The sequence below is a fragment of the Amphiprion ocellaris genome, chromosome 21 (genome assembly GCF_022539595.1).
Source record: "Amphiprion ocellaris isolate individual 3 ecotype Okinawa chromosome 21, ASM2253959v1, whole genome shotgun sequence".
NCBI lineage: Eukaryota > Metazoa > Chordata > Actinopteri > Pomacentridae > Amphiprion > Amphiprion ocellaris.
Genome location: NC_072786.1, coordinates 16,775,352 through 16,794,496, shown reverse-complemented (window position 1 = coordinate 16,794,496; position 19,145 = coordinate 16,775,352). Strand labels below are relative to the sequence as shown.

The following is a 19,145-nucleotide window of genomic DNA, read 5'->3' as shown; positions in this document are numbered from 1 at the left end:
AACTGAATAATTAATTATTTGCATTAAAAAAGGAATACAGTTTTAATTTTCACCTCGTGTAATAAGAAACGGAACATTAATTAAATTTCACAGTGCGAAAAAGTGCCCAAATATCCCTGAGTAAAAGTACATACATTTAATCACAAGTATTCTAATGAAACTACTCTTACAAATACAATTTATAAAAGAAATACATAATTACATGTAATAGAGACATGTAGTGCATTACTACCCATCACGGCAACATAGTGAAACTCAAACAAAACTGCCATGTCACTCAGCCTGCCATAATATTTTACTAGATTTTGGTAGTTTTGTAGTACAACAACATTCATACATTTGCACATGGCCACAGAACCTTACCTTAGTAGAGGACAGTGGCTCTTGAATGGACTGTGTAATGCCACACTTTCCTACCTGTGCTAGACTTGTTGATTTATTGAGATTAATTATTAGCTAGTTTATTTTTATTTATTAGTTTGTTTATTATTTATTATTATTATATTAAATTAATGTAATCTCTTGTATGAGTTTATCAGTACTTTAGTATTTTTCTAATAAATAATTTATAAATAATTTATAAATACATATAAATAATAAATCCATAAGTAATAAAGAAATAAATAAATCATTAGTTTATTATTTAATAACAAATTGTATCAAATTAATTAGGTAATTATTTAAATAATGCATTATATTAATAACTCATTTAATGAATGAATTAATTAATTTATTAATGCAATTAATTAATTAATATTCTATTAATAATTAATTTAATGTAAATAATTTTTAAAATTTATTAATATATAGTTTTATGATTACATATAAAGCATAATGAATGGGTAATACATTAATGAATGAATCCTAAATAAATAGTCAATATTTATTTAACTATATATTGATTATATCATTTTAAATATAAATTTAGTAGTTTATCATTACTTTGTTATTTAATAATTATTATTTATGTATTATTCATTATTTTCAATTTATTATTGTTATTGATATTATTATCATTTATCATTATTTAGATTTTCTGCTATTATCTAGTATCTATTATTGCTATTATCTGCTATTTTAGATGCATATCTGTTGGATATATATCTGGTTCAGTGAGCTTTTGGACACCTCGAATTTTCCTTTGGGGATTAATAAAGTGTTATAGGAGCAATGTGTCTGCAGTGGCCTACTAGCTGTTAGCTCATTTCTCATCAGTCTGTCCTGCAGAGATGTTTTTCAGTGTCTTCCTACTTTTAAATCTACCTTTTCTGTCCCTCTCAACCTGCTGACCAGCAGGCAGATGGGTCCTCCCACAAAAAGAGCCAGGTTCTGCTTGTGTTTTTTTCCCTGTTAAAGGGGTGTTTTCCTTGCTACTGTTGCCTTAGGGCTTGCTGTGTGGTTTCAGACATATGGGTTCTGTAAAGCATCTGGAGACAATTTGACTAATTGGTGCTATATAAATAAAAATTGAACTGAATTGAATTAACAACTCATGAATGGTAGAGCTAAATGCTAGCGGACTAGCGGCTAACCGCTAGCGGGCTAGCGTTTTAGCAGCTAACGGCGGCTAGCGGCTAACACCTAGCAGGCAAGCAGCTCCAGCTAGCAGGCTAATAGCTCAAGGGGGGTAACAGTAACCACTAACTTTTAATCTAGAAAAGCCCCTGTGTGGTACTTTATTTAGCATCACCGTTGTTGTTCTTGCAAGTAACTGGGTACAGAGGACAAACATCATCAAAATGAACAAAGTTCAACTTAAACTTACCTGTTTTGCACAGCATGGCAGGCCTGGAGTCGACAGACGGAGATGACGTAGTGAGTGTCATATTGCAGGGAGGCCCCGCCCACATCTTGTTCCATTGGCTGAGATGATACACACTTCAGGAAGTGTGTGTATCTGCTGCAGTACCACGAAGTGCCACCCGGGGCTCTCACGAGCACAAAAAAAGTTACACACTTTTACACACTTTCCAGTTTTTGTTACCTTGTGGGCCATGTGAAGAAAAAGCGGGAGGCATATCAGGGGAGTCTCCTGAGCTGAAATAAATTGAAATCGGTGTGGGGCCCACCATTTTGGGCCCCACACTGTCGCTGGGCCCCTCACTGTTGGTGTGCTCCTTGCCATTGGGCCCCACCAAGTAATAAATGCAAGTGCACACACACACACACACACACACACACACACACACACACACACACACACACACACACACACACACACACACACACACGTTAGAAAAAGAAAGGATTCAGACTACACCAGGTTGCTGAAACACTGAGAGTTTGGACATTTTTATTGACTTCAAATCCATGCATAAAATAAAGAGCAAAAGTTACTTATCTTGCATGCATGGACACACTTGCACACATACTACAGTTTGTAATAACAGGTCCACTTCATGTCCACCTAGTTTTCATTTGAGCCGTAATAATCATTAATAAAAATGCAATAATCAAAGCACAGATTTCTGTTAAATCATTTCATTTATTCAGCTTTCTGTAGGACGCCATGTACACATGTATTCACTCTGCTTTTTTCCTGATATTGAACCTAAAAATAATTTTCTGTCACACATGTTTTCAAGTAAATGCAAATAAAACAGGTTTCGTAATTTTACCAGTTACCAAACAAGGGGGAAAAACATGTAAAATGTAAAAAATACAGACACAAATAATAAAAAAATATGTTTAATTTTTGCTCAAGCACATTATTGCAGCAAATGAAATAATGCATATTTACATCACAGTTGGTTAAAGTGAAAATGTCTTAGTTGGATTACAGTTTTGAAAGCTGGAATGAGAAATAAGACGTGATGTTTGAACATGTGTGAATAGTTTTTCAAAATCCGTCATTTTGGATCATTGTGTCACTTGAATGTGTGCATGTGTGTGAATGCATTTGTGATTTTGTGTGTGTTTGTGTGTGTCTCAGAAGTGGAGTCGAGCCAGCAGCCAGCGGAAGAAGCCGGTCCTCTTGGATCCGAAGAAGCTGATGAAGAAGTTGATCACGGTGGTGGCGAAGATGACGCCTGTGGCAACGTTGTTCAGGTAGTCGAGTCGTTTCTGATTGGACACCACATTCAGGTCCCTGCGGGCTACAGCACACACACATGCGCGCAGACAGACACACAAACACACAATTTCAAACACTTCAAACACACCCATCCACAAACACACTTACGGATGATACAAGCATTCACTCCATACAGACCCACGTACAGTAACACAAGCAGCAGTACAGTTCAGGTAGCAGACCTCCAACCTCTGTCTAGTCTCTGGGGCATTTTGACTGGACTTTATTGGATTATAAAGTTAAAGACACAAACAGACTTGAATTTGCTCTGAGGTGAATTCTCATCTTTGCAAACTGAAAACAAAGCTTGTTGGAAGACCTCAGTGTTACTGCAACTGCAACTTTAAAGCTAACATCTAGCGGTCCAGTATAGAAGCCATTTCTATAGTCAAAAGACTAAGTATATGCAGGACACTGTTTGGTCCAGTAGGTGTCGCCTTTGTGCTGGTAATCACAATACAGGTAACTGCAAATAGTTTTATTGACTGAGGTGAACACCACATTGTTGTACTGATTGAACTTTTGGACTTAAGAAGTTTTATGGACAATTGATATGAATTCCTGCTTTTAAACATAAGAAGAGTATGAAAAACGGACAAGAAACCTTCCAGCAAAAATCAATCTATTGCAGTGCTACAGTGTGTGAGTCAGGTATAGGCTTGTCTTTACAGCCCATCCGTGACTTTAAAATCCATTTTTATAGTGTTTAATGGTTGTTCTAAACTTGGAGGCGTAAAATAAAAGCGTTAAGATATAAAGGCATTTACTTCTGCCTTTCCTCAAGTCAATTGTCACATAGAATGTGGACATTTTACATTGATATACCCACAAACAAAATGACCTTGCGCTGAGCACAAGTGGGTGTTGCATGTGTACGTTATGTACGGATACCGAATTGCGTGACCTAAATATGTAGAGGATGGCGGGAATTGATGGGGCTCGGAAACAGCCCCACAATTTAATCAATTGTTCCTTGTATGATTTCCGATGGATAAATCCCAATAAGTCCACAGCGGTGGATTTGTAGTAGGATCGCAATCATGTGATAGTGTTCACTTGTTGTCATAGTTACAGTGACATCGTGCTGCTATCTAGCAATGATACAGAAATCTTTAACAAATCCATGGATTCAGACTAAAAGTCGCATCACTGCCAAAATCTACTTAGTTGGTCCTTGTGTCATTTCTGACCTTCCCTGAAAATTTCATCCAAATCCGTTAGTCCGTTTCTGAGTAATGTTGCTAACAGACAGACAAACGGACGGATAAACGTATGCTGATCGTCACTCCACCACATTCCTTGGCAGAGTAATTGCATCATGACCAATGCTTCTCATGAAATATGTTGATATTAAATGTACATACGCACGTCTGCTAAATGTGTCTCATAGATAGAAGCGCTGGAAAAGCCATCGCAGTAAACAGCTGCGTTGTGTCCCGAAGGCAGATTTGATGATGTTGACAATAAGCGTGAGGAAGATGATGCCAGTGATCAGATTGTTCAGGCAGTTTAACCACCGACGACAGGAGGGCAGGAGGGTCAGCTCACAACGAGCTGTACACACACGCGCACACACACCCAAACAAACACAACATGGATAATTCATTCATACATTACACACACAACCAGAACACAAACACACAGGCAGAAAAATAGAGACAGACATACACATCTAGTTGGTCCCTTCCATTCATACTGAATGCAGTCAAAGCACTGTGGCTGATTAGTACCGTCAGTAAGTAGGACAGTGAGTTGCACAGATGTGTGTGTTTGTGTGAGAGGTGTCGTCATTTCCAAAAAGACCTAAATGAGAGAATCATTTCCTACATCAGAGTGTCAGAAATGCATCCTGGCAAAGAGGCCGGTACGTTCCATCCCAAAGACAGAGATGAAGATGTTGGTGACGAAGATGAGGAAGATGATGATGGTTGTGATGTTGTTCAGGCTATCCAGGCGCTTCTGGTTGGCCTCTTCGTTGAGGTCTCGCCGGGCTGCAACACACATGTGCAAACACATCCAAAAAATAACGACAAAACAAGAACAAAATACTACACACACAAAAAAACAGAGAAACACTTTTTTTCCTTCATGTGGCACTGATGAATGTTTTGTGACTTTGAGGTTTTGCATCTAAAGACACTGGTTTTCAATCTGTGCAAACTAGATTTTCACAACAAAACAATGTATCAGTGAATTAGTGTGTTAATATGAGTGGTTAAAAACATGGAAGATGGATTCATGAAGCGGGAGGTTCTTTAATATGATTCATTTTGAAAAACTCACCGATTATAATGATCAGGATTCCAGCCACTATCTGAAGAGCCAGGGAGAAGGAGATGAGGGTCAGAACAGCAGCATAGTACCTGAGAGTCACAGGGAAAAAGAATAAATGACACATTCAACAAATAGTTTAAGGCAGCAATAAATGTGATCATGCAGGATTCAGATGACCTCAAAACAAAATGAAACCCAGTTATAACAAATGTCTGGAATTCCTACTTTGTCTTTGCTGCAAATTCTGTTAACAGGATTGATTCTTTTTTCTTTACAGACGTGGAAAATGTTCCTCCTTTTCGTACCTGTACCCAGCTCCCTGTTCAATGACAGTCTTCATGTGTGTGATGTTTGCCAGGAACAGAGCGATGTCCAACATGCCTTCAGCTGCGGTTTTCTTGGTAGCATAAAGGTTCATGTTCAGGTTAGAGGTTGAACCTCCCTGAAAAAGAATTCAGATTCAGGGTTATCCTTTATGAATTTACCTCACTACTAAAGAAAAGTGTGACTGTAAACAGTATAGCTGTTCTGTTCTTGATATATGTCACCATCCATCCATTATCTATACACCATTTAATGCTCATTAGAACCACAGGGGGCTGGAGTCTATCCCAGCTGACTTAGGGTGAAGGCAGGTGACACCCTGGACAGGTCACCAGTCTATCATAGGGCTAAATATAGAGAGATCACACTTGCATTCACGCCTATGGACAATTTAAAGTTACCAATAACCTGAACATGTTTCTGGACTTTGGGAGGAAGCTGGAGTACCCAGAGAAAACCCATGTATGCACAGAGAGAACATGCAAACTCTATGCAGAAAGATCCCTGGAAGGCCAGGACGCAAACCGGGGATCTTCAAGCTACAAGGCGAAAGTGTTAACCACCGCGCCACTGTGCAGCCCCTGTCTGTCATTAATAAACAAAAATATCAAAAATTTACTAGACCATAACCTTTAAATCCACGCATTCAGTCAATTCTATAATTGCTAAAACTGAATCAACCACATCGATACACAAACAATGCAGTATAACTCCATGTTACAGTGAATATAATGACACTCAATCTCATCTATAGCCTACATCAGAATGTATGGTCCTATATTTTGGCTATCACTGAATTGCCCATAGGCTGCACAGTGGCTTGGTGGTTAGCACTTTTGCCTTGCAACAAGAAGATCCCTGGTTAGCATCCCGGCCTTCCTGGGATCTTTCTGCATGGAGTTTACATGTCCTCCCACAGTCCAAAAACATGCTGAGGTTAATTTAAATTGTCCGTAGGTGTGGATGTGAGTGTGATTGTTTGTCTCTATATGTAGCCCTGTGATAGACTGGTGACCTGTCCACAGTGTCTCCTGTCTTCACCCTAAGTCAGCTGAGATAGACTCCAGCCTCCAGTGACCCTACTGAGATTTAACTGGTCTATAGATAATGGATGGATGAATTGCACATAAAATTCCATATTGCACCTCTTTATGACAAGTTCATGTAAGCATGATTTGTGCACAGAATGTACTGCACAGATCAGCCCTGATTTTGGGCCTGCTCCAAATGGACTGTTTCAATCTCTGTAGCTTTAAATCCAACTGAGCTGCTGTGTAGAAGCCAAACCAAACCTCTCAAAATTGCCAGTAGGGGCTTCCATACTTCACTTTTCATGTTTGCTTAATCCTGAGATGATTGAATATCAAGATAATTAAATCACAATCTGCAGCCGCACCCATTTTGGCCTTCCACCTAAAGCCTACCAAGATATCCTCTCGAAATTATTGCCACTTCTAAGACCAGAAATCTAATCATTACCGCAGGTGCAGATAATGAATCTCAAACAGAGACTGCAATAGAGAGAGAACAACAAGATAAGGGTGGCTAAAGAAAAGATGGAAGGAAGACAAAAATGGGATGGACAAAATAACAAATAACACTGAGAAAGAAAATACAGAGGAGGAACAATATGGAAAGGAGCACCGCGAATGGAAAATACAAAAGAAAAAATGTTCTGTGGGGAAAGCTGGCAAATTTTCGAGTACGAAGTACTATGAAGTAAGAAATATTCATGACATTCACTGACTTAAAAAAATCTCCAAGTTCTCTGCTAAAAGATATATTAATAACTTTCCCAATAAAATACATGCCAAATTAGGAGGAAAACAATGGTAAAACAAGTTCATGCCACTGTTAAAAACATTAAATTACCATCAGTAAATAAAACTGGATTAAATACACAAGAGAAGAGTAAAATGAATTAAAGAAACATTTCAAAATTAAATTTAAAACAGGACAAACAATATTCATGATGTTTAGAAAACTATTTTAAAAAACAATCCAATAGAAGAATTTTTAAAAATCAATTTTAAGAAGTAACTGACCAGCAGAGGGCAGCAAAGACTACAGATACCAACTGTGTGGGACCAAAGCCAAAACCTTGTGGTCATTTTTATATCAATTCACATGATTTATTATTTTCTATGTTTCCAATCAAATCAAAGCCACAAATGTGAAAAATGAGAAGGTAGTGATGTTGACTACATCTGACCCTTTCTTGTGATCTTTCGAAACATAAATAACAAAAACAGTAATATAATTAATAAATAAAAAAGATTTTAAATATATATATATATACACACACACACACACACACACACACACACACACACACACACACACACACACACACACACACACACACACACACACACACACACCCTTTTTTTGTTACCATATTCCAAAGTTTGTGCACAAAATCAGTTCTGCCTTTTCTATTCACAGTTATTTCCTGCTATCAAATGATTGCCCAGAGGAGATGGAAATATTTGCTTTCACACACACATACACACACACACACACACACACACACACACACACACACACACACACACACACACACACACACACATATATATATATATATATATATATATATATAAAAATAAAAAACACAGTCCCAACACATCATTTTAACTGGTTTTCTGCCACATCAAGTTGTATTCCAGATGAGCTGAAATAGAAGTTCTTATTTTAATATTGTCAAAAAGACGCACTTTGAAATTGTGTACGTGTGTGTGTGTGTGTGTGTGTGTGTGTGTGTGTGTGTGTGTGTGTGTGTATGTGTGTGTGAAAGCAAATATTTCCATCTCCTCTGGGCAATCATTTGATAGCAGGAAATAACTGTGAATAGAAAAGGCAGAACTGATTTTGTGCACAACCTTTGGAATATGGTAACAAAAAAAGGGTGTGTGTGTGTGTGTGTGTGTGTGTGTGTGTGTGTGTGTGTGTGTAGAGATGACAGGGAAAAGAAAACATTAAACATCATTACATAAGGTCTTATTGTATGACTCATGGCACACGTCAGGGACTAAAATTTTCTAGATCTAATTATCATCCTGTTACAGCGCTCTGACTGCAGATGCACATATTGGATTACTTAAGACTGAGCTATAGATTAAAGTATTCTCTCCACAAATGGATCGTTTTTCCTCAGGCTGTGTCAGTGAAACTGGAATCTGTCTGTTTTTCTTACGCCTGCACAAAAAAAGAGAGATGTACTTAGGGAAGACATATATCACATACATGAAGTCAATCATGCGAACACAAGGGACACATTATTCTTCACGACCTCATTGTGCTGTAATGTGCTTGCAGCTCCAAAATAAACATAACGTTGACGTTGTACATTGTACATTGTACAGTAGTTGTTTGACCCTGCAGCCTCCCTGTGCGTCTGCTTTTATATTTTATATTCCATGAAGTCACTTGTATTCATGTCTTCCTGCTTCACTGCTGCTCCACATATGCACAAATAAATCACTTTAAACCACAAATATTTTCTGGTTTTGGGGTCTGTAACTGTGTCATGATGTCTTGAGTCACAAACCAACATGTTTTCAAGACCAATTACTCAAATGAAAGGGCAGAAATGTGAACATGGCTTATTGTGATAAATATTAATTATATTGCCATTTTAACATCCATCCATCCCTCCATCTACTATCTATACACTGCTCAGTCCTCATTAGGGTCGCAGGGGAGCTGGAGTCTATCCCAGCTGACTTAGGGTGAAGGCAGGGGACACCCTGGACAGGTAACAGTCTATCACAGGGCTACATATAGAGACAAACAATCAACTCACATTCACACCTATGGATAATTTAGAATTATCAATTAACCTCAGCATGTTTTTGGACTGTGGGAGGAAGCTGGAGGATGTGGTGGAAACCCACACATGCACAGGGAGAACATAGAAACTCCATGCAGAAAGATCCCCAGAAGACTGGGATGCAAAATGCAAGGCGAAAGTGCTAACCAACAAGCCACTGCAAAGTCCTCCATTTTAACACGATGCAAGCAAACATTATTGTACTGTAAATGGGACAAATAATGTTGCATGGCAATGGCCAAGTGACAAACATGGCGCAATAATACTGACATGACAAATGTCCCAATAAAATAGATAAATAAAATTCCAACATTTTAGCAGAACTTTGAAGAAACTTCACTTCTTTAAGGGTCCAATGTGCAGGATTTGGAGTCATCTAGTGGTGAGGTTGAAGATTGCAACTTTTTTAAGCCAAGGATGGCCACTAAAAACTTCCTCTTTAGTTATGAAAGGCTCATTTAAAGATAGTGAAACACATTCATTCTTATTTTCAGCATTTTACATTAACATAAATGCAAATATTGTATTTACATTGGACCTTTAAAGCCACTATAAATTAACAATTTCAAATATTATGGCTTTGGTCTATTAGATATTACTGCAGCATACGCATGGGTCGAGCAAGTTTTAATTCAAATTATGCCATTTGTTGGCACAAAAATTTACCATAACTATACATATATTTTATAACGATTGATTGTTGATTGATCTGAGTTCCTGCAGTTGTGACTGAAAAAGTAAGATCAAAAATAGTTTGTACAAAGAGTGTCTGTGCTCACCCTTAAACTTAATCTATACACTTGCATTGAATCCATGCAGTCAGTGTAAGTTACCTATGCTTTTATGAGCATTCATACTTGTGCACTGATGTCTGTTTTGCACTACAGTTCCACCACCAAAATGTTGGTTAGCAGTGGAGTTTCTTTGTGTACTTCAAACGATAGCAGCTGATATAAAGCAGATCGTCTTGACGTTCTGCTTTATGACGCTAATAAATGTGGAACAGTTGACTGCAATGCACTGCCAAAAAGAAAGAAGACATTGGAACTAATTGAGTCTAAACACAGTCTGGTTGGCTTTGAAAATGAGAAAACAGCACTTGGCTGCATTGACAGAATATTGGCTCTTGCATTTGCATCACGAGCAAACCAGACTGTTACAGCCTGTTACATTTAGCTTCACTGGAGCAATATCTTTGCACAAATCAAGCTGTGTTCGTATGGAATATTAGTTGCAAGCAGTCCAGTCACAAGTGTTGTTTAGGGCATACCCAACTGGAAAAGGACTCAGCAAAAAAGTAAGGACTTAGTGGGGAGATCTCCCAGAAGAGATGCAAGAAGCGGTGGCAGAGAAAATTGATGGATGGGATGAAGGACTTGAATAATGTTTTGCTATTCTCTGGAAACTGACTCTAGCAGCTAACTGTTGTTTTTATTAGTGACCAAGTCCTCATGAGATACTGGACTTTAACTCCCATTTTAAACTGTCAATCAACATTTCGGTCTTTTAAAGCATGATCATGATCATTCCATGAACCCAATCACCTGCTTATTATTGCAACCTTGACAACAGCTGGCAAAATCTGGATGGATGTCGATCTTCAATAAAAGAAGACTGACATCAATATGTTTGGTTGGTCAGACTCTTGGGCTTTTGGTTCCAGAAAATCGATCTGTTGTGAAAAACCTTGGAGTGCTCTTCAACAGTTTCTTCAAATCTGACAGATGAGCTCAGCTTTTTTAAAGGTCAGTCTATTAGTCAAAGTGAAGGTCAATTTCTCTCCCAAAAACTTTGACAAAGTTATCCTTGCTTTGATGCTGCATGGTTAGATTTTTGTAATTCCTTGTATGTGCAGTCATCTCTTCAACTCAACTACTCAACTCAGTTGTGTAATGAACCCAATAATGCTGACCCACCAGAACCCTTGCGCCACAACCCTCCTATATGTTTCCTTCCTATATTAATTCTACTGTCACATTGTACCTTTTTGCATTTTTCTAGTACTCTATTTTATTGTGAATATTGGCCATTTTTGCCCCTTTTCTTTTTAAAATACCAGCATTTGTGGTTGGCACCTTATTTCTAGCTTTTTATCTCTAGCTTTTCAATAGGTATTTAGCACTTTATTTAGCAGAACTCTTGCACCATCACTTACACTGAGATGAACAAGCCAGATGTTTATCGATGTTCCAAGATCGAGGCACCAAAATTGAGGCGATTAGGCCTCTCCAGTAGCTACTTTGATTCTTTAGGAGAGTCTATCTTTTCATATAAGACCTGCTCAGGCTTTGGAAACTTTTAAGTTGCTGCTCAAGACCCATATTTTCTCCTTTCCATCCTGGGACCATCTCTTTTTCTGCTGGAAGGCTTTATTCTCCTCATTTGTTTGTCTTTTTTTGTTTTTTTAGATTTGTCTACGAGTCATTGAGTTTTTTTGTGTTCAGTGGCATGGTATTTTGCTGTGTAGCACTTTGGTTGAACTGTTGTTGCTTTCAGATTTGACTTTTGAACCAAACTAGTGTAACTTTCCAAATACCACTGGTAGGTGTGGGTGAACACGTAAGCTGCAACTTCTCTCTCTCAATCGCTCCTCTCTTCTTCTTCAGGTAGCTTATCTCTTCATCACATAATAAATAATGATTGTTCCCCTCTGGCTCAGGTCTGTATGACAGGTACAAGTCAAATCTACATGTTTGCTGCACATCCATTTCTCCAGTTTGCTATCTGTGCACACTTGGAATCCCTTAAGTTCTCATGGACGAGGTCTTCATGCACATCGTGACACTATGGAAGATGTAAACACAGCATTCTTAAGGGCTGAGATCATGTACTTTAGTGTCTTCCACATGCTCTTGACAATTGTTTTACCACAAAAGCAGCTCAGTGACTGTGTTTACATCCACTTCTCTCCCTTTCACTCAGGAGTCCTGGCACTCTTCCCTCTGCGTGGGTTGCCAGGTGCTCTCTGCTAACAAGTAGTTTTCACTGACACTGTTCATATGAGATCTGTTGCTTGTCATAACTATGATGTAATTTCTGGATCAAGCTGTTGATGCTGACATTTTCAGATGTTGGTTTAAGGCTCTGCTTTGCAAAACAAACTGCCCCTTTTACCGAACAGGAAAGGTATGTTTTTTCTTTCTTCCCCTGGGACTTTAGTGTAATCTGCACCTTGCAGTTTATCCAGATGTTTACTAATCCCATGGTATAAAGTGAAATCTAATTAAACACCTTTCTGTGGTGGACGGTTTACCTGCCCTGAATCTGCAAATCCCATCAAACCACCACACGTTATGTGCTTTTGCGCTGGAAATCTTGATTTCATCCCCCATGAAGCTGCTGTTATAGTACAGTTAGATCCAGACTTGGGTAAGTCTCCCAGAAACTATTCAGCAATTCCTAGAACTGTAAGACTGTCAGAGCACATGTGAACAAATGTACCGTGACTTTTTGTATGTTTTTTCTGAGTATGTGAGAGAGAAAGAAAAAGAGAGGAAAAATGAAAAGAGGAACAAATACAGAGAGGGAGAAAAAAAGGACGGCGTTAGAAATAGAGAGACGGAGAAAAAGTATGTATATATACTGGCATCTTTCCATCGTTTCTCCTTTGGGGACTCGTGGTCACACTTTATCAACATCAGCCTTGGGCCCGCCGCCAAAACACACACTCACACACATACACACACCCACACACACACCACAACCAAAACATTGGAATGGCCGACACAGTTTTACGGGCCATGTGCGTTCACTTAGTGAAATGTCTCTCTAAATGTACTGACTATGCTTTTATCGTGCTTAATCTGCACTTATCTTGATTTATTCAAATATGGTTGTAAATTATGATTTTGGCCTTTTGTTTCATTGGACACGCAGGGGGTTGAGATAGGTCCTTATTTACAGCAGCATTTTGAAGAATTAGTGGCAGGAGGTCAGCAGGTTAACACACATTTACCCTCCAAAGCTTTGAGTTACAACCAGTCGGCCTCAGAGCTGCTCCACCATGAGGGTTTGGGGTGACTGCTTGACTCAACAGCAACTCCATGTTTGCTTTTGAGGAATGGGAAAATTCTTCCTCCTCATTTTATTACGTTGTTTTTAAGGAGGCATCAATAAAACGCTCCTAAAAAAAGACTTTTATTACTTATCTCCTAAAAAAGATTTCAATCTCTAATGCATCCTTGATGTGAAAGATGAAAAATAAACTCCTGCAGTAGGTCAGTTCTGACCCAGGACTGTTAGAGCTTTCATTGATGAGCATATGCATCATGAGATTGATGTTGAGAGTCCAGACTGTGCAGAATTCACCTCAACCTCATGGATGGAATGTGACCTACTATGGAGAAAGGATTTCCATCTCGCAGACTTCTTAAAAAGCATATATCATGTCAGAACCCCTGCAGAAAAACATATGAGAGGGGAGCGCCTGTTAAGAAATGAACACTTCAGATGTTTAGATTTTATCCATCATGCAGCACCATCTGGATTTGCTGTTTTAAAAGCAAAAGATGGTAACGGCAAACGTTGATGTGAGCTTTTACTGCTGCCTGCACTTTTTATGAAGCAAAATACTAAATACAAATTATTCTTGAAATTGTTTCTGAAAGTATCCTATTTAGTTTTAGTGCACAATTTGCACAAACTACGAGGTGCACTCAAAAAGTTCTATATGTGCTGATAAATAACACAAAATCTGCACCTCTTTTAAATCTAGTTGTTACCCCATTTAGGGTATGTGTAGCCCTGTGATAGACTGGTGACCTGTCCAGGGTGTCCCTTGCCTTCACCCTAAGTCAGCTGGGATAGACCCCAGCCCCCTCTGCGACTCTAATGAGCATTCAGTGGTGTATAGATGATGGATGGATGTTACTCCATTTAACATAGTCTTCTAGTGCAACAATACTCTGCCCCCAGTGCTCCTGCCACATTTGGAATGTTCCCTGGAGGTTATGTTTTCACCACTTGCAGGGACACATTTGCAATTTAACCGTGGACCTCCAGTTTACACAGAAAGCAAACATCAAGTGAGCGTCAAAGTGAGGCAATTTTCATGTTGAGGATCAACGTTGATGAGAGTTGAGTCTTCGGTCATGACTTAGGGACTAAACAGCAGTCTTCAATAGTCTTCAATAGCATATAGTCTTTGAGACTGAAGAAAGCACACCAGAGCAGGGTTCTTACTTTAAGTAACTACTTTTGATGAAGAGCAAGCTGACCAAGAGTAGTTTTTTTTTGTGCACTGTGAATTTGTCCCCTTTAAAATTAAAGACTGTCAACTGAGTTGTACTGTAATGCTAGGTATAATGGTTACCATGTTCTCCATCTTAGTTTGTATTAACATCTGCTGATTAGCACATTACATAAAGTATATTTGAGGCTATTGGGGATGTCTTTTGCTGGACAGATGTTTGGTTACAAATCACAGTAATGAAGAAAATATAATCTTGATTTGATGAAAGGTCAAGGATCACCAAAGTTATTGCAATGTACGCTGAGAAATACATCAATGTTTGGACATAATGTGATGACATTTCACTTAAAGCACATATTGTCAACCTCATGATCACTAAAAACAACTCATCTTATAGATATCAACAGATTTAATTGGATAATTAACCTGCACATAACAATACAACAAAAGTCTGGGGATCGCCTAAGTCATAATTTATCCTTAAAAGGACATAAACATCTGTAGTAAAGTTGAATGGCGGCTGTACAGTGGCTCAGTGGTTAGCACTGTGGTTAGCACTGTCGCCTTGCAGCTAGAACATCCTGGGCCTGGGGTATGTCTGTATGGAGTTTTCATGTTCTCCCTGTGCATGTGTGGAGAAAATCCACGCATGCACGCATATATATATAAGGTTAATTGGTGATTCTAAATTGTCCGTAGGTGTGAATGTGAGAATGCATATTTCTCTATGTGGCCCTGTGATAGATTGGTGACCTATCCATGGTGTCCCCTGCTTTCGCCCTAAGTCAGCTGGAATAGACTCCAGCTCCCCTCGTCCCTAATGAGGATTTAGTGGTGTATAGATAATGGATGGATGGAAGTTAATTGGGTCTATATGTGAATGGACAATTCAGTTAAAACCATCATGGGGTCACCCAAGTCTTTATGATAAATAGAATTTTGAACCATGAATGTGTGTATGAAATCTCACAACGATCCATGCAGTTCATATTGTGATCAAGACCAGTGGTTCCCAACCTGTTTGGCTTGGAACCCCCACTGTAAGCTGCACCCCAGGCCCAGCGCCTCCCCAGCGCGGTGCCTTTTTTTAAAAAAATAAAAAAACCCTTAAAATTATGAAAAAAAAATATTTAATATCAAACCAAGAGTTGTAGTATGACCAGTAGGAGTCCGTTGCTGGCTGCAGTAAATTTGTTGAATATTTGTGTCTCTTCGCTGTTTGCAGAGGTTTTGCATTTTGCAGACGGTCCGTGTTCACTCATCACACAACCAGCTGCTCATAGACACCAATGTTATTTCTGCAGCTTGAAAGACAGATAGTTTTGATTAAACTGGGCTTGTAACAAATTGTCTACCTTACAATGATGGAAAAGAGGCATCGTTTATGTTTACACAACGTATATTTAATGAGTTATTGATGCCGGAAGTCCAAATTTGTGAATATCTTTCCGACTTTACCGAACTGTGTTTTGTTTCCTGACGCCACCATAATTCGCTGACTTCATGCTGTCATTTGCGAGCATTTCACCATAAATAACATAATTCTGTCTTGTCCTTTAATAAAACCAAATTTAAGGTAATTCTCGAGGTATAGCAGGAGTTTTTAGGTACTGTTGAATCTTCACCCGTTTTGTGTTTTTCAGACACCGTTTCTGTCAGTAATTTTCTAGCTGCACACAAATTAATGAATCGGGATAAACTAGCGAGCCGACCTGAAGAAAGCGTGGAGAGAAGTTGAAAGGTCAAGGAGGTGTGGCCATCGAAGTAGCAAATGATTTTTGAAGAAAGACCAAATAAATGTGTTTTAAAAATGTTTTATAAGTAGACTTGTGATGACACAGTGAGTCTGTTACTCTGATTTTATCCAGAATGTAAAAATCAATTTTTTTATAACTTCACAGCCTCAGAGCAGACAAAGCTTCACGCCCCCTCTCAGATCTCTGGCGCCCCCTCTGGGGGGGCACGGACCCCAGGTTGGGAACCACTGATCTAGAGCAAAGTGGCTCAGTGTCGCCATCTAGCTCTGCAAACAGAGGTGCACAATAACAACGTACAGCATCCTAGGCTAACAGTCCATTGCAGGGATCGTATTCCTACACATAACATGGCTGTTTACATTGCACAGCAGGTAAACTGTGCTTCTGTACACAGAAGTCTTCTTTCCCCTCTGACTGGCTTTCATGGTTTGTATTTATACAGCCAACTTTTCCTAGAAATGCGGAGTCCTTGTAAAACTGCCATTCCTGAAATTCACTGATCCCCAACTGTGGGCTCAGAGCCATATCACACAATGTACACAACGCACACCCACACACACCTACCCCGACAACACACAGATACTCATGGCTGCTGTGTGTCTTTATGAGCCACATACAAAAATATGTTGTTCCGTGTGTGCTGGTGTTGCCCCAATAATATAGACAAAAACATGTTACTACACACACATTAGACCACATGGGAGGCCCCCCTTCAACTTAACAGGAAGTGATCCTCCCCTGGACTCTGATTGGTCACTTTACTAACCAATAGGAAGGGAAGCCCAACTAGGAGTGGAGCTCTGGTTTTCTTTTAGTATCTTATTTTTACTGTCCGTCTGTCTGTCTGTCTCACTCACTGCTAGTGTATTTGACTCCTCTTTTTTTCTCTTCCTGCATTTTTCCACAGCCCTCTCTGCCTAAAGGCATCATCTTTCTATTTGGTTTTTATGTAACTGCCATTTAGGGTGAGGGAGTAGAGGAAGAAAGCAGAAAAGCAGATGAAGAGAAACAGATAGCGACACAGAGAGGAAGAGTCAGCACGAAGGCAGCGACAAAGAGATGAGTTGTGTTCTCTTTTGCTGATTTAATGGCAGCAGACCAGCATGTGCAGTTACTGCTTACTCCAATAATTTTAGCTGTAAACTTGTCTTTTTCTATGAAACTAGAAGCAGGCAGCAGAGAAAACTTGCCTCATGAAACTTATGATTTGGTAACATCTATGGTCTGTTTAAAATAACGCAGATTTTTACATTTTTATCAGCTGGTGGAGCTCCATTGGCAAACTCCATTTTTATCCACTGTGTGCCTTTTTTCCAGGAATAGTAGTTGTGTTTTGATTCTCAGCCACTAACAACAGACCTACACGAGATACCACCTACATACACAAATCTATTTAGTAGAAACAAAGCACATATGTGATGTAGGAGACATACTGGTGTTGGGCGACATCACTGACTTGAATCAAGTGGTGCTAAGTGAGTATTCGCAGCTTACAGCTTGTCAGGCTGCACTAAAAACGTACCCCGCACTTCGGATCACAAACTTCTTGTTTTTCCTTTCGGTACATATTGCAGTTGCCTTTACAAAGAAAAACTGGAACATAGTAGCTTGTTATAACGTTGCACCTTCAGCTTTTTGTTCATATATCTATCCTAATCTGCAGTGTGAAAGTTGTGCAAGCTCGTTACTTGGGCGAGATGCCATGATTTATCTTCCTCTTCCAGAGGTTTGTGGGTCAGAATGGTTAGAAAAGCATGTTGGTTTTTCTTTCACATTACAAAATGACACCAGGACATCCTCATATTTTGGCATACTGTATTTGACACAGCATGTATCGGGACATTATAAATCTTTTTCTCGCCTACTTTATGTATAGTATGGTAAAATGTGTACATTGGAAAACATCCACACACCAGTTACTCTTCTTCTTCTATTACATTCATGTCAGAATAGACACCGTACGTGAGTCTGGTGCCTTCACTGTTACTTTAATAAAGTCAAGATGTAGATTTTTTTCTAAAAACATAACTGCTGTTACCAGCAGCAATAACAGGCAACAAGAAAAGCACTCAGAGAGCACAGTACTCCGTCAAGGCTGTTCATTCCCCCATATGGCATTGTCAGAAATGTTGCATTTGTTTATAGTTATTGATGATCGGAAATCATGGCAACATAGAATGTGGCCATTTAATATAGATGTACCCACAAACTAAATGACCTTGCACTGAGCACAGGCGTGTGTTATGCATGTGTACGTTATGTACAGATGCCAAATCGTGTGACCTAAATATGTAACAGGTGACAGGAATTGAAGGGACTCGGAAACACAACCACAATGTAATCCACTGTTCATTGTATCATTTCCGATGGATAAGTCCCGATAAGTCCGCAGTGGTTGATTTGTAGTGGGATTGCATTCATGTGATCGTCAGCAGGCAGCTGACATAGCATTCACTTGTTGTCATAGTTACAGTGACGTCGTGCCGCTATCTTGCAATGATACAGAAATCTTTAACAACTCTGTGGATCCAGACTATAAGCCACATCACTGCCAAAATCTACTCAGTTGGTCCTTGTGTCATTTCTGACCTTCCTTGAAAATTTCATCCAAATCCGTAAATCCATTTTTGCAAATTGTTGCTAACAGACAGACAGAGGGACAGACAGATATAAAGACAGACAAACCTGCCAAAT

The 19,145-nt window shown here is 39.1% G+C and overlaps 1 protein-coding gene across 5 annotated transcripts in view; it reads right to left on the bottom strand.

Moving 5' to 3' along the window:
- Positions 1–2,264: 2,264 nt before the first annotated feature.
- Positions 2,265–19,145, bottom strand: part of LOC129347275 (ninjurin-2-like) — a 50,906-nt gene continuing 34,025 nt past the window's right edge. The window contains exons 2-5 of one of the 5 annotated variants that reach the window (XM_055006785.1): positions 5,653–5,789; positions 5,357–5,436; positions 4,438–4,627; positions 2,954–3,095 (exon numbers count right to left, since the gene is read on the bottom strand). In XM_055006785.1, the coding sequence (XP_054862760.1) occupies positions 4,458–4,627; positions 5,357–5,436; positions 5,653–5,789 (387 nt within the window). In that variant the 3' untranslated portion in view covers positions 2,954–3,095; positions 4,438–4,457. Of the gene's footprint in view, positions 3,096–4,437; positions 4,628–4,900; positions 5,065–5,356; positions 5,437–5,652; positions 5,790–19,145 lie in introns of those variants that run through there. The other 4 variants (XM_055006784.1, XM_055006787.1, XM_055006788.1 and 1 more) reach the window with 4 other exon arrangements.